This window comes from Thamnophis elegans, chromosome 7 (genome assembly GCF_009769535.1).
Source record: "Thamnophis elegans isolate rThaEle1 chromosome 7, rThaEle1.pri, whole genome shotgun sequence".
Taxonomy (NCBI): Eukaryota; Metazoa; Chordata; class Lepidosauria; order Squamata; family Colubridae; genus Thamnophis; species Thamnophis elegans.
The window spans coordinates 55592688-55607717 of record NC_045547.1 but is presented as its reverse complement, the minus strand read 5'-3'; the positions used below and the strand labels follow the sequence as shown (position 1 = coordinate 55607717).

The 15030-nt window shown below is 41.4% G+C and overlaps 1 protein-coding gene across 4 annotated transcripts in view; it reads left to right on the top strand.

Moving 5' to 3' along the window:
* Positions 1–15030, top strand: part of DOCK4 (dedicator of cytokinesis 4) — a 387382-nt gene that overhangs the window by 184776 nt on the left and 187576 nt on the right. For all 4 annotated transcript variants that reach the window (XM_032221143.1, XM_032221144.1, XM_032221142.1 and 1 more), the window contains exons 9-12: positions 4988–5069; positions 5964–6024; positions 8826–8958; positions 10429–10517. In XM_032221143.1, the coding sequence (XP_032077034.1) occupies positions 4988–5069; positions 5964–6024; positions 8826–8958; positions 10429–10517 (365 nt within the window). The remainder of the gene's footprint in view (positions 1–4987; positions 5070–5963; positions 6025–8825; positions 8959–10428; positions 10518–15030) is intronic.

Genomic DNA, 15030 nt, shown 5'->3' with positions numbered 1-15030 from the left:
ATTTTTTTAAAATTTGTCATTTGGTGAATGTTTAGTGAATGAAGAAACTTGATGTTAATTTGACTGAATTGTTAGCTTAAATCAAAACTGAGCAATTACTATATCACAAATTATAACAAAGTTTATACACTGTATGCACAATTATTAGGCAAGCTGTATTTTGGAAGATTTATTATTGAACAACTACAGTGCTCTTGATCAATCCAAAATGTTAATAAACTCCAAACCTGTGTATTGAAGAAAGTAAAAGTGAGGTTTTGACTTTCTTAGGAGAATGTCTATGTGTGAACAATTATTGGGCAACTATGAGAGTGCACACAGGTGGGTTCCTGTACCTGTTGGTACCAGTTTGCTGCATGCACACTTTGCTTGCGCATGCACAATTGATTGTCAATTGTTCTGCGTGTGTGCAGAAACATGCCGGCAATGGCAGAAGAGACCGGGAAACCAGTTTGGGGGCGTGACCAGCCTGGGTTGCAGAACCGGTTCTGTGACCCAGGCCAAATCACACTACCAGTTCGGCTGAACTGGGAGCAACCCACCTCTGAGTATGCAGAATTATTATGCAACTAAATGAAAAATGATTTTTTTCCATCTCACTCGTTTATTTATATCTGTGAGAATAATAAACAAACAACTCAAAATGTACAAATAAACATTTCTGACATTAAAAAAATGTGATCAATATAGCCATTCTTCTTCCATTCGTGGAGTCTCTCAGTTTCTTGATCTGTTGACGATCAACTTTTCGTGCAGTAGCAACCACAGCCTCCCAGACACTGTTCAGAGAGGTGTACTGTTTTCCTTCACCATAAATCTCCCATTTAAGAAGGACACAAACGTTCTCAATAGGGTTTAGGTCAGATGAGGAAGGGGGCCATGTCATTATTTGTTCATCTTTAAGGCCTTTACTGGCTAGCCACACAGTGGAGTACTTTGATGCATGCGATGGAGCATTGTCCTGCATAAAAATCATCGTCTTCTTGAAAGATGCAGACTTTTTCCTGTACCACTGCTTGAAGAAAGTGTCTTTTAAAAAGTGGCAGTAAGTTTGGAAATTGATTTTGAGTCCATTTTCAACCCAAAAAGATCCAACTAGCTCATCTTTAATAATACCAGCCCTTATCAATACCCCATCTCCACCTTGCTGGCCTCTGAGTCGAATCTGGTCCATCAAGAATCACTCTCATCTGATCAGTCCATAAAACCTTTGAAAAATCTGTCTTCAGATATTTCTTGGCTCAGTGTTGCCATTTCAACTTGTCTTGTTCAGTGGTGATGGGTTTCAGCCTGCCTTCTTTTGGCCATGCCTCTGAGTACTGAACACCTTGTGTTTCTGGGCACTCCAGTAGGTTGCAGTTCTAGAATATGACAGCACTGGAGGATAATGGGTTCCTGGTAGCATCATGTTTTATTCTTCTAATAACCTTTGGCAGTTAATGTGCATCTTTTTTCTCAACACGTTTCTTGCAACCCTGTTGATTATTTGCAACAAAATGTTTGATGGTTCTGTGATCATGGCCCCAATATCTTAGCAATTTCAAGAATGTTGAACTTAGATGGATGATTTTGAATTGAGGATCTCTGTGATAGGGATTTATATTCACTTCAAGATTTCTGTTGAGGTTCTTCTTCATTGACCTCTATTTAATGTCTGGGTTGCTTCACGGGCACCGGATCTGTCATCATTTCCCTCGTTTGGACCGTTGAAATCAGCAGGGCATGTCTTCCCTTGGGGCCGCCTCCAGGCTATCCAGATGCCATTCTGGAGCCCCACATTGGGCATCAAATTGTGCATAACAAATTCACACATACTTGGGTCAATCAGAAGTAAGATTTATTAAAAGTGTTTGCAAAAGCTTGTGAAACTTTGGCTCAGCCTATTTTATACAATTCTATCACTGGCCGCTTGTCCCTCGTTGCCAGGCCCAGTTGATAAGCCCAGGTCAGTCACATGCTAACATAATCTGCTATCCTACCTAAACTTTACAATTAGTTAGGCCTGTCTTGCTAAGCAGCCAGCCCCTTCATTTCTCATCTCTTTGATATTCCCTTATCTTGTTTTTCTGTAAAACCCATTACCTGGTACTTATCTCAAGCCAGAAGCTGTGTATGTCCAGAGTTCACACATCGGGCAAACATGGCTGTGCTCTAGATATGTAATAATGTGGCTATACTTTAAAATACTAACTCTAGGCAAATGAACAAAGAATAAAACTTGTATGATAAATTGTATGATATCTTTCATAAATGATATGATAATCTATATTATGGAAAATTGCAACTTATTATATTGTATCCCATATATTTGAGACCTATAAATTTCTAATATTGAATTTGAACTAATTAAAGCATTTCATCTGAATGTAAATGACAAGAATGGAATCTTCATTGAAGACTGTTCAACCTTAGGAAAAATTGGGAAAGTGTACAAGATGCAGCTGTTAATATTAGCCTTTTATTCTGCCTTTTAAAAGACTTGAATAGATGTTTTGGCTGCTATTTTTACTATTGTATATGGCAAAGAACATATGGGTGACAAATTACTTGGCCTTGAGAAGAGCTGAAGAAATAGCTGAGAAAGCTTTAGTTAAAAAAGAATGCACAAAGCAATATCTTATTTATGGCAAAATTTCGGAATAAGATGATTAGAAGGCACAGTAACGGAAGCCTCCCTTCACTCCTTAAATTATGGATTTAACTATCAGTATTGTTTCTTTTGATTAGTATTTCTTTTAATAATAGATTAACATTGCATTTTAAGTTTCTAATTTATATTCTTGATGGAAAAATTGATGACTGAGTAGTTAGATATTTATAATTTCTTCCTTTTTTCAGAAAATATAAGAAAACAAACTTCATACTGAAGTAGAATGTACTTATTTTTAAAAAAATTCATCTTCTTAACTTTTTTGTTGTTATCCTGCAAGAAAATTTTCATCACAAATGTTATCCTGTATCAGATAAATCAACTGGAATGGGAATAGCAATTCTTAAAAAAATAGAGCAAGTAATAATATCCTTTTAAGTTTCCACTTTTTTATTTGCTAAAAGAACATTTGGACATCAAAACAAGTATCGCAAATAACTTTTATCTAAGATGATTTTGTCAAATTGTTTGTCACTTCTCCCCCTTATTATACAACTATGATTTGTTACTGATTTGGACTAAAAAAGCAAGTATTTTTCTACCAGTAAGCTTACTACCATATTTTCCCCAAAATATGACATGTCCTTAAAATAAGGCCATGCCAGATTTTTGGGGTGGGCAAAAATATAAGTCCTCCCCCAAAAATAAGCCCCTTGGACACACACCCTCAGCCAGGCAGAGCACCACTCAGTGATCTAGTGGTATCCCAAAGATGCCAAGCTGCGGGAGCCGGGGGTGGCGGAACAGGTGCTTGCGCAGCTTGATGTCTTTGGGATACTGATGGGTCGGTGAGTGGTGCTCTGCCTGGCTGGAAAGGAGGGTTGCCAGGTGGCTGCTCTCTTGCGAGCAGGCTCCCGAAGAGCCTGGCATGGGGACGAGAGGACGCGGGCACAGCATCAGGGGTGAATGGCTATGTTGTGCTGTCACAACACAGGAGCCATGAGGTGACCATGCTCACCAGCAGCCGCCTGGCAATCACCCTCCAGCTGGGCAGAGCGCTACTGACCAACCTAGCAATATCCCGAAGGCATCAAGCTGCGGAAGCTGGGGGGGAAGAGACACTCTATGGTTGTGGGCAGACTGCTGGAAGATTCTCTGCCCTGGCTCCTGGAAGACTCAGCAGCAGACTTCCGGGGTCTGTTCCCCCCTGGCTCTCACAGCTTGGCACCTTCAGGATGCCTCTAGGTTGGTGAGTGGTGCTCTGCCTGACTGGAGAGGTGGGGTTGCGTGAGGGCCTGTTCCGTCCCCTGTTTGCGTGCCTCCCGGCTTCACCATGATCTGGGTCAGCTCTCCCTGCAGGGCCAGGGTGCTGCCTCCGTCACCATCCCAGCATTGAGGATGGCTTCTTCTGCAGTTTCCAAACCCCAGAAGTCTGCTGCCAAGTCTTCCGGGAGCCAAGGCATAGAGTCTTTTGGCAGTGGCTCTGGGAGTGCACTTCCTGCTCTATGGTTGTGGGCAGGCTGCTAGAAGACTCTGTGCCCTGGCTCCCAGAAGACTCGGCAGCAGACTTCCGGGGTATGTTCCCCTCGGCTCCCGCAGCTTGGCCCCTTCAGGATACCACTAGGTTGGTGAGTGGCACTCTGCCCAGCTGGAGAGGGGGGTGCCAGTAGGCTGCTCTTGAGTGTGGTACCTCATGGCTGCTGTGTTGTGCTGCTGCGACAGTGCAACACAGCTGTTTGCCCCTGAAGCTGTGCTGCATCCTCCCGTCCCCACACCAGGCTCTTCAGGAGCCCGCTCGCAAGAGAGCAGCTGCTGGCCAGCAACCCCAAAACAATAAGCCCCCCCTGATAATAAAGCCAAGGCCATATTGGGGGGGGGGGGGAAAGAAGATAAGACCCTGTCTTATTTTGGGGGAACAAGGTAGATAATAATGGATGAGCCCTTTTTTGAAATCCTGATAGATTATTTCATGAGTTCAGTAACATATTAGTTGTGAAATGAATTTTAAATAATTTATTGACTGAAGCAGCAACTCCTTAATAATCAAAAATATAATTAAGTAGTTGCTGCTTTATTCAGTGAGTTATTTTAAAGAGCCATCTGGCTTTGATTCCATATCAATGACTCTTTTAGCAATTATCTCAACCTCATGGAATTCTGCATTGTGACGTAGAAGGAGCTGGGTTTTGTAGCAAAAGTATCAAAGTTACTCTGATAAACAAAAAAAATGGCTTGTTTTGGAACCTTGTTCTAGAATTTTAGAAAAGATTGTTTTGGAAAAAAGTGATAAAAATATTTATCCAAATACTGAATAAGGATGTGGTGTGTTGGGCTTTTTTTTGCACATTGCTGTGACAGATAAATTTATCTGTTCCAATTATAATATTTATCTTACAGTGAGAGATTTTTTTTAAAACTAAATCGGAGTGGTTTGCCCAAATGTCCAGAGAAGCCAGAAAGATATTGCTCTCTTTTTGTGGTGAGTTGCTTTATATATATATTTGTCCTTATTTTCTGTATTTTAATGTATTTTTTATTACTTATTCGGTAATCCAAATACATGACCGGAGTGTATGTAATAGTGAGGCTTCAGACTAATATCTAAGAAGTTTAAAAGAACAAAGCAACATAGTAATAATAATATATTTTACTGTCCATTTGGTCTAGTATCTAACAAGTAGAGGAATTTTATATTTAAATATATGATAGGCACAAAGATAGCTTTGATGTTTGCTTCTGAGATGTATTTTAGTTCAGAATTAAAGAAGTCTTTTGTTTTCCAATATGAAACATTGTGTTTTAACATTTCTGTGGGACTTTGTGAGAAAATTTCTAAATTAAGTTTTAAGAATAATCTGAATGGGATTTATTTTCCTAGATGGAATCAGATTTATGGTTTAATATCATTCAAATAGTGATTATTCACATCTGATCAATTAGGACTCCATCTAGTTTCAAAAAGCTGGCTGACACCATGGCAGCACCATAGTAAAACTACAACTGGATAGCTTTTGATATTCAGGGCTTCAACCATAACTGCACAATGAGACCTATTTCCGTTAGAAGTCATTTCTCCTAGAAATAGTCATTCCAAATTCTCTGACTGGAAATCTTGACTTAATGCATATTTGGAAGTTTGAAGACCTCCACAAAGAAGATGGCTTCATCACTAACATTTTTACTTATATTTCCCAGGACCATGAACATGTACAAATGTTCAAATAAAATGTATTTGAATAACCCATATTTTATTTTTTTCTTGACTGCTCTTCAGTATGCTAGTCAGAAGTACACTTAAAAATTTTAAATTGTTTATATCAATAATCCACAGAAAAATTATATCATAATTTTGGATTGTTCTGATTCTCAACAGGATTTGGGAAGCAGTGAACTTAGGAAGGACATCTACATTACTGTGCACATTATACGCATTGGTATGCATATACTAATTTCACCTGATAAAGGAAAATTTTTAATTGTACAGCAATTGTTATTAAGGAACCACATACATTAAATGTATAACATGTCAGTCTTATAGGGCAGAATAAATCGACAGATTATTGCTACTGTTGTTATATTATTATTACTACTTTTTAAAACTGAAATGTTCAAATGTGCAGAAAAACTCTTAGTCTCAGTTATGCTGGCTACTTTGGAAGATATAAGCAGTGGTGTGATTCAGCCGGTTTGGTCAAATCAGTTGTTGAAATTTTGCCCTGTGCTGCACCACCCCGCCCCGCGCCAGTCACTCCTCGTTCACTCGCCCAGCATAGCTGCTGCTGCTCTCCATCTGGCTCCCTCATTTGCCTTGACCACACAGTCTGCGCCCCCCCGGCAGTCGAGCCCCAGCAGCTGTGGAGAATCCAGTCAGGAGATGAGTTGTGGACTGGCAGGGAACTCAGCTGGTAGCTCTCCTTCCCCATTGCTACCAGCTGCAGGAGGTAGGTAAGGTCACAGCCAGACAGAAAAGCCGAACCGCTGCCTAGCCCAGAGGTGCCAGTGGGGTGGGTAAGGCTGTAGCACACATCTCACTTGAAATTCCCAGCCCTTTGTTTAAAAATCTCCCCAAAAGAGGGATTTGTTGGACCTGGAAACCTTGCCTGCCAACCTTTCCGGGCAATGAGGGACTGGGTGCAATTGTCTCTTCATGCCTGGTTCCCAGGGGACTGGCCTGGAGCACATGGCGGGCTCACAAGGTGATGGAGGCTGCTGGTGCTGGGCTCACCACTTGGGATGAAGCTGGGCCTGGAAACGGCGGGCTGCCCTTGCCCAGGCGACTCCAAAATTAATGCTTCCTTTTGTTGCAAGTATGCTCCAACGTAATTAAAGGGACAAATGATGAGTGAAGGAGAAGGGAAGTTCTGTAACCAGAAGAACTGAGAATGAAAACAATATATTCCAGTTAAATTAGAAATGGGTTTTTGTGAAGGATCTGTGAAAGTTTTGGAATATTGCAATAAGGCCCAAGGGAAAAAAATAAAACAAAAATATTTAATTAAAAGAAAAGTGAAAGAATGGTAAGACATCCATCAGCTGACTGTTTTGAAAATGCCTTTCAAATGTGTTTTCATTTACAATGGTTTGGAAATATTTGCTTGTCTATATGCTTTAATGTTCAAAAAGAATAACCTTTATCAGTATAAGTATTATTCAAGCTTTAGTGCATTTTGTAAAAATCATTATGAATGCCACTGTAGAACATCATTTCTCACCAAAAATGCAATTTAATGGAGAATAAAGTAAGATTTTACACTTAGGCAAGAAAAAAAAAAACAAATTCACAGGTATAGAATAGGTGGTGCCTGGCTCAACTGGAAGTAACTGTGAGACTGATCTGTGAGATGGAAACTTATCAAACAGATCCAACCTAGAAATAAGAAGAAATTTTCTGACAGTGAGAACAATTAATCAGAGGCATGGGATGCCTTCAGAAGTTGTGGGTATACCATCACTGAAGGTTTTTATGAAGAAATTTGTCCATAACAGTATAGTCTCATCCTTGAGAAGGGGTTGGACTAGAAAACCTCCAAGGTCCCTTCCAACTCTGTTATTCTTTATAAATCTCTCCATTCAGTCTTACCAAGAGAATGGCGATAAACAATACTTGGAAAGGTACATCAGGTCTTCTGATAGCAAAATCTCATCTTATTGGCTAGTATCAAGCGGAAGATGACTTTAAAAATGCTTCCTCTCTTACTAAAACAAGCAAGCCGAGGTGAGGACTGGCTGGGAGGAGAGGGGCGAGGGAGAAGCCAGGTGAGGCGCCCCTCCATGTGAGTGACATCAAGTTCGCCACGTCCACCCAGTCACATGACCCCATAGCCACGTCCACCCAGTCACATGGCCACATAGCCCACATAGCCATGCCCATTTAGCCATTTAGCCACACCCACAGAACCTGTTGTTAAATTATTTGAATCCCACCACTGGATATGTGTGTGTCTGTGTGTCTGTGTGTCTGTGTAGTATCAAGTGCAAATGGAATCATTAATGTTCATTCCCTATTTGATCTGCATCTGTTCAGTTGCCTATAATGTCTTGCAAAGCCAAGACTAGATCCTAGGTTTGTTGCTCTTTTTTAAATTTTACTACACACATTCCAGTGCAATTGTAATGGCAAAAGTGCAGGTTATTTTAAAACAAAGATGTGACAAGCATGTGATTTGTTAATAAGAATGTGCCTTTTGTTGCTCCGTAATTTATATATATAGCTCATGTGTATTTAAGGCAGAGATTGATAAGCACACCTCTTTTCCTGATAAAAGATTTAATGAATATATACAGTTGGAGCTTAAGAAATTTAATGTGGGTTCCTCTTTGATAGCAATAGCAATAGCACTTAGACTTATATATCACTTCACAGTGTTTTACAGACCTGTCTAAGCGGTGTACGGAGTCAGCATATTGCCCCCAACAATTTGGGTCTTTACTTTACCCAGCTTGAAAGGACAGAAGGTGGAATCAACCTTGATGTCAATAGAGGGCTTATAGTGAACTGTGAATGCTCCTAAGAAAAGTCAAATTTAGAAAGCTGGCTCACATAGGTTAATGTAGGCATTTTATCTACTTTTCATACAATTAGGTCAATTCAGGAGGATACAGATTGAAGGTGCTCTTAAATGTTGGCACAGTTAGCATCCAATAAAATTATTAAATTAACTGCAGGTGGTAGCAGATATGTATTTATTTAGTGTCTCTTGTTCTTTTTCTTTCACAATATATTTTGTTTTGACAGGCCGAATGGGGGCAGGTGAAAAGAAAAATGCTTGCAATATACAATATCGGCGACCTTTTGGTTGTGCAGTCCTCAGTATAGCAGATCTACTGGCTGGTGATACAAAAGATGACCTTATTTTAAAAGTATATATGTAAGAATACATATATTTGTAATATATTACAATAATATTTAGATCACATTTTATCAATGAAATATAATCTGTGGACTATTTTTCCTTTCAAATACATGTATATGTGTATATGTATATCTATATATCTACACACACACACACACACACACACACACACACAGAGCTTATACATACACAGACATACATATACCATGTTTCCCTGAAAATAAGACCTACCCCAAAAATAAGCCCTAGCCTGATTTTTAAACATGTGCCTAATATAAAAATTACCCCAAAAATAAGCCGTAGTGAAGGGGGTGGGCATGATCAGCACAGGAGGCAGCCATGAGCACCCCCTTTACTAGGGCAGTTTGTCCCCTCACAAACATGGTCAGTGATCCCTGAGACAGTGCTTAGCACAGCAGATCCTTCCCTTCGCTGGTCAACTCATGGAGGCTCGGTTCCTTAATCACTGCCCCACGGATTGGCTGAGCCAGTGAGGGCTGGGAGCTGCCTCTCAATCTCTCTCTCCAGGCACCTGGAGGTGTTCCCAGCACATTTTTGTCAGTCCCAGCCCTGCTCACAGCACCTGGCAACCTTGCAGCTATGGGCCCCTCTCTTCCACAACTCACCTTGTGGCTCTGGAGCAGGCGGCAACCACGATTTGCGCTCCACAAGGCTTGGAGCTCGGCTCTTGCTCAGGCTGCTGGTATTAATTTTAAAAATTAGTATTTGGATTAGGATTCATTATGTGTCTTAAGGGCAACTGTTCTCTAGCTGTGGTCCCCAGGATCCTGAATTAGAGCTGTGTGAAGCAATGGATTTGAGAAGACTTTACAACAATGTAAGGGGCTTGTAGTATAATGGATTCTTTTTACTTTTGTTAAAATTCAGTTGCAAGTGTTCCCTGCTGAATGTATCAGCAGTGGAGAAGTTTTATTTTCCTACTGTTTTCTATTGAGACTATATTTTTAAGCTTTTCTTTAAAGCAGAGAATAAGGTCTAGAATCATAAAGTTGGAAGGGACCATGTGAAGCCACAAAGTCCAACTTCTGATCTTTGCAGAAATCCAAATTAAAACATCTCAGACTTACTGATAGATTCACTTAATCTAAATTCATATCCCACTGGCAGTAACAGTTTATATAGGGCTGAATTCTCATGTGCAAACTTGCCTAATAGCAGCAGTAACTCATTTACCAATTAGAATGGCAGACAATGTTATGAAACAATACTCTGTCATGGTTTTACATTACATGCATGTTTATATATTTATATTATGTAAACAGACAGCTGATAAATCTGGTAAAATGAAGGGTGAATGGATTAAAGTTACTGCTGAAACTAACTATTTGAATAGCTACTGCAAAGGACAAGTTTGCTCAGGATATCCTTCAATCTGGAGCTGACTGGATTATTCACAATTTTACTTTTCCTGTTGATACAGCATTAACTTCTGAGCAATGTTTTGCAATGTTACTCTTTTTGCAGGTGTAACACAGAGAGTGACTGGTTTCAAATTCATGAAAGCATCATAAAAAAACTAAATGCACGCTATAACCTGACAGGATCCAATGCTGGTAAATATATTTTCTGGTTTTGTTTGCAGAGAGCACTTTGCTTTGCATATGTTACAAAACATACGGTTCCTCTTCAGCTTTGAAGATGTTTAGGAAACATTTAGGATAGATTAGGTAATCACTGCTCCTGATTTAAAAAATTGAGAATTTTGTAACTTTATTCTTTTTAAAACAAGTGCTTTTCTTCAGACATTTTCTAAAACTCTGTCACAGTTTTCTTCACATGTCACAGTTTGGAAAAATGATACATTGTACATTGTTTTGGTTGACTTTGATTAGATTTTTTTGGTAATATTTTTTATTGAAAATTGTAGTAATATAAAATATAAAATAAAAATAGGGAAATGAGGGAGGAAAAGAAGAGGGAAAATAGGTGTGAGATAAAGATGAAAAAAACATTGATTTCCAACATTTTTCATTGCAATAAAATACAAAATAATATTGCAACCTCATTTTTTTTTACTTTTACACATTTAATAAACTAATTTCTAAACTAATCTAATCAGCAAAATCCAGTCAGAATTTCATTTTTCCTTTTTCAAGCACAGCCTAGAAGCAGTTTCCATGTAGAAACGAAACTAGATATATTCATTTCTTTGATTAAAACAGTTAATTTTTCCATCTCTGCCAGCTCTATCATTTTTTCCATGTATTCTGCCACTGTGGGAATTCTTGCATATATAAAATTCTTGCTGCAGTCAACATACATAATAATGAAATTCCATCTCCAGTAGTTCTAAAAAAAAAAGCTTCTGTCGGCCTGCAGCCATATTCCTTTGGCCTGCTACACTTTCTATTATTCTACTATGCCTTTTCTATGGTGGGAAAATGGGAAGGAGGATTTTACGGAGTTAAATGCTATGTAGCCAAAATAAAATTCCTTTCTAGAAAGCCAAGGTCATCCTTTGTCTCTGCACCTCTGCACCTGATCGGAACTGGATGGGTGAAACTGCCAGCATGGCAGTGGGAGATTGGACCATGTGATGGACTTGTGGGCGTGGGGGCAGGATCTTGAACTTTTAACTTGGTGGGGAAAACTGGGAAGCTTTCCGATTTGGGTTTTCCCAGATGTGCCAACATGGCTCTCTTAATAAATTGGAACTTTGAGCAATACTTTGCCTTGGAATCTGATTTAATTTTGATGCTATTTGGAACCCTGACATTAACCTGAATCTGCATTAAAATACTTCACCAGCTACCCCGAAATTTGGGGTGCTGTCAGGGGTCCTGAGCTCCAGCACTGACTCGAACCCGGGTGGTGCAAAGACTCAGTAAAGATGGAAGAGGAGAAGAAAGTCACGGGGAAAGCAGCAGATGACAGATCACCTATCTATGTTGAGACCATCTACATGCCTTCCAAAGCTGTGGTGGAAGCCGTGGGGGCCGCAGAGAGGGAGCACCAGCTGGGAGCCAGGCACAAAGCACTGGCCCCTAGGCCTCCCTCGCAATCGAAACTAGCTCTGCAAGACGAAGCCTCGGAATTTACCATCCTTAAGGAGTTGCTGTTGCAGCCAAAGGAGAGTGCAAGGGCAGCCTTGACCCATGACAGGAGGGGACCAAAGCAAATGCCAGCTGGCCACGTTGATGATTGGGGTCCTAGCCATGCTCACGCAGTCAGTCTCTGACCGGCCTTCCAGACCAGTTCTGAAAATGAGTGGAATCAAGAGCCTTAGCTCTGAACCACCCAGGTGGACCATGGCCTTTCCGGGTAGAGACTCCGCAATGCACTGGAGGGAGGATTGATGCTCCTTCCATACAGTGACAAGCAGGTCAGCCCAATAACTTGCTCTGGAGCAAGACCAATGGCAACGCCCCTCCTCCCTGGGGTGCAGATGGCCCCTCAATCAGGATGGGGAAGCCAATCCAGCCAGCAGCAGAGGTGCTGGGGGATTTCTCCCCCTAGTCAGCCACCAATATTTGGGCTGCAGCCTGAGGATCAAGCTGCAGATAGGGTGCCACTATGAGCTCCTCAGATTCATCATAGCTCCAAAAATGCATGAATCAATTATCTTGGGGCTTGCACGGATGGACAAGTGGACACCTACCATAAAACGGGAGGACAGCATTCGAAAATTGATCATAAGCTTTGGGCCGCTACTACCCGTGAAGCCAGAGGGCTACCCTGAGGCTATCGTACCCAATAAAGCAGACAGCCCAGAGCCTGCAGCCCCTCCAGCAGACACAAAACCCCCAGGCATCCAGCAAGTGCCAAAAGAGTACTAGGACCTGGCAGGGGTTTTCAGTGAGGAAGATTGTAACTCTCTCCCCGCTCATCAGTCCATTGATTGTGTGATAGAATTCATGGCTGGGGCTACCCTACCGAAGCTGAAAATGTACTTCATGACTCCTAAAGAGATGGTAGAATTAGGGAAGTACATTGACGTCAATTTGAAGTGGGGCTTTATTGAACCAGCTAAGTCAGAAGTAGCAGCGTCCATGCTCTTCAAAGAGAAGAAAGACAGTGGGGTGCGTCTCTGCATTGATTTGTGTGGGATAAATGCCATATGCATAAAGAACACCTATCCCCTCCCCCTCATAAAGGATATGTTGAACCACTTGGCTAAAGGCAAGGTGTTCACCAAACTGGACTTGAGAGAGGTGTATTACCGCATACATATCAGAGAGGGAGATGAATGAAAGACTGCCTTTAACTGCCCCCTTGGCAGTTTCCAATTCAAAGTTATGCCATTTGGGCTACAAGAGGCCCCTGCAGTCTTCATGCAATACATAAATGAGGTGCTACATGAGTACCTATACTGAGGGGTGCTCATTTATCTTGATGACATCTTAGTTTTTTCTGAGAAGAGCATGTGAAGTTGGTACGACAGATCCTGGAAAAACTTCTAGCTGCCAAGCTATACACAAAATTATCCAAGTGTGAATTCCACAAAACCTCACTAGATTACCTTGGCTATTGCATCTCCAGCTAGGGGATAGAGATAGATCCAGGGAAAGTGAAAGCTGTGTTAGACTGCAAACTCCCAAGCACTCACAAAGAGCTACAAAGCTTTCTTGGATTTGCCAACTTCTATAGGCAATTCATCCCGGCTTTTGCAGAAGTTGCCCTGCCATTAAAAACATGGCCTTTCCCGACAAAGCCAAAGGCAAACCAACCTATTGGGTGGACAATGGACTGTCAAAAAGCATTTGAGAAATTAAAATGGCTCTTTGCCTAAGAGCTCATACTGCAACACCCCAACCCAGAACAGCAATTCATAATCCAGACATATGCCAGTGATGTGGCTGTAGTGACAATGCTGTTGCAAAAGAACAAAAAAGGGCACCTCTTGCCATGCACTTATATCTCCAAAAAACTTATTGCTATTGAAAGGAGGTGGGCCATTTGGGAGAAAGAAGCATATGAGGTCAGGTGGGCCTTACTCACTTGGAGACATTTCCTGGAAAGTTGGGATGTGCTATTCGAGGTCTGGACTGACCGTAAAAACCCCAAAGCCTTCAAAAGCCCCCGAAAACTGTCTCCAAAGCAAGTTTGCTGGGCACAATACTGCCAAAGGTTCAAATTCGAACTGAAGTATATCCCTGCAGGGAAGAACTTACTGGCAGATGTCTTATCAAGAAAACCACAATACAACAGTAAAAGGGAAGAAGTGGTTCACCCCATCCTTCCCCCTTCCCACAAAAAGGCGGCCCAAATCACCACCAGAAGCCACACTAACTGGCCACCTACCCTCAGCCAGGGCAAGCTGACTGCAGCAATGAAATTGGCACTGCCAGCAGACCCCTGGCTCAATGACAACAAGAACATCTGGATGATGAGAGATGGCTTAGCCTGTAAAGGATCCAAACTGTACGTTCCCGTGAACTTGAGGCTGGAAGCCTCAAGCAAAGCCCGATGTGAAATTAGGAGGCCACTTTGGATTCCTAAAAATACTCCACCTCGCCAAGCATCAGCTTTGGTGCCCAAAAATGAAAGCTGAAGTGGAAGATTACATAGAAAGCTGTGACACTTACACAAACATGAAAATACGGCCAGGCAAGACCCTGGATTACTGCAATGGGTGGCCAACCCTAACCGACCATGGGAAGAGATTGCAATGGACTCCATTGTTGAGCTCCCAGACAGTGGCTATAATAAAGTAATTTGGACAGTCATTGACTTATTTTCCAAGCAAGCTCACTTCATTGCTTGATCAGAACTACCATCTGCAAAGAAGGTAGAGAAAATGTTTGTCAAACATATTTACCACCTGCATGGAATACCCAGGAGGATCATCTCAGAGTTCAGTTCACCACGAGAGAGTTCCTGAGGTCCATTGGATCCACACAAGGACTTAGCTCGGCTTTTCATCTGAGTACAAATGGGGCAACAGAAAAAGCCAATGCGATGGTTGAGCAATACATCCGTTGTTATGTAAATTACCAGCAAGACAACTGGTCGGATTTGCTACCTTTTGCCGAAGTCGCGTACAACAACGCTGTCCACAGCAGCACTGGATTCACTCCTTTTCAAGTTACTAGTGGCATGGAATTTGTTTCTATGCCTGAACTGCCC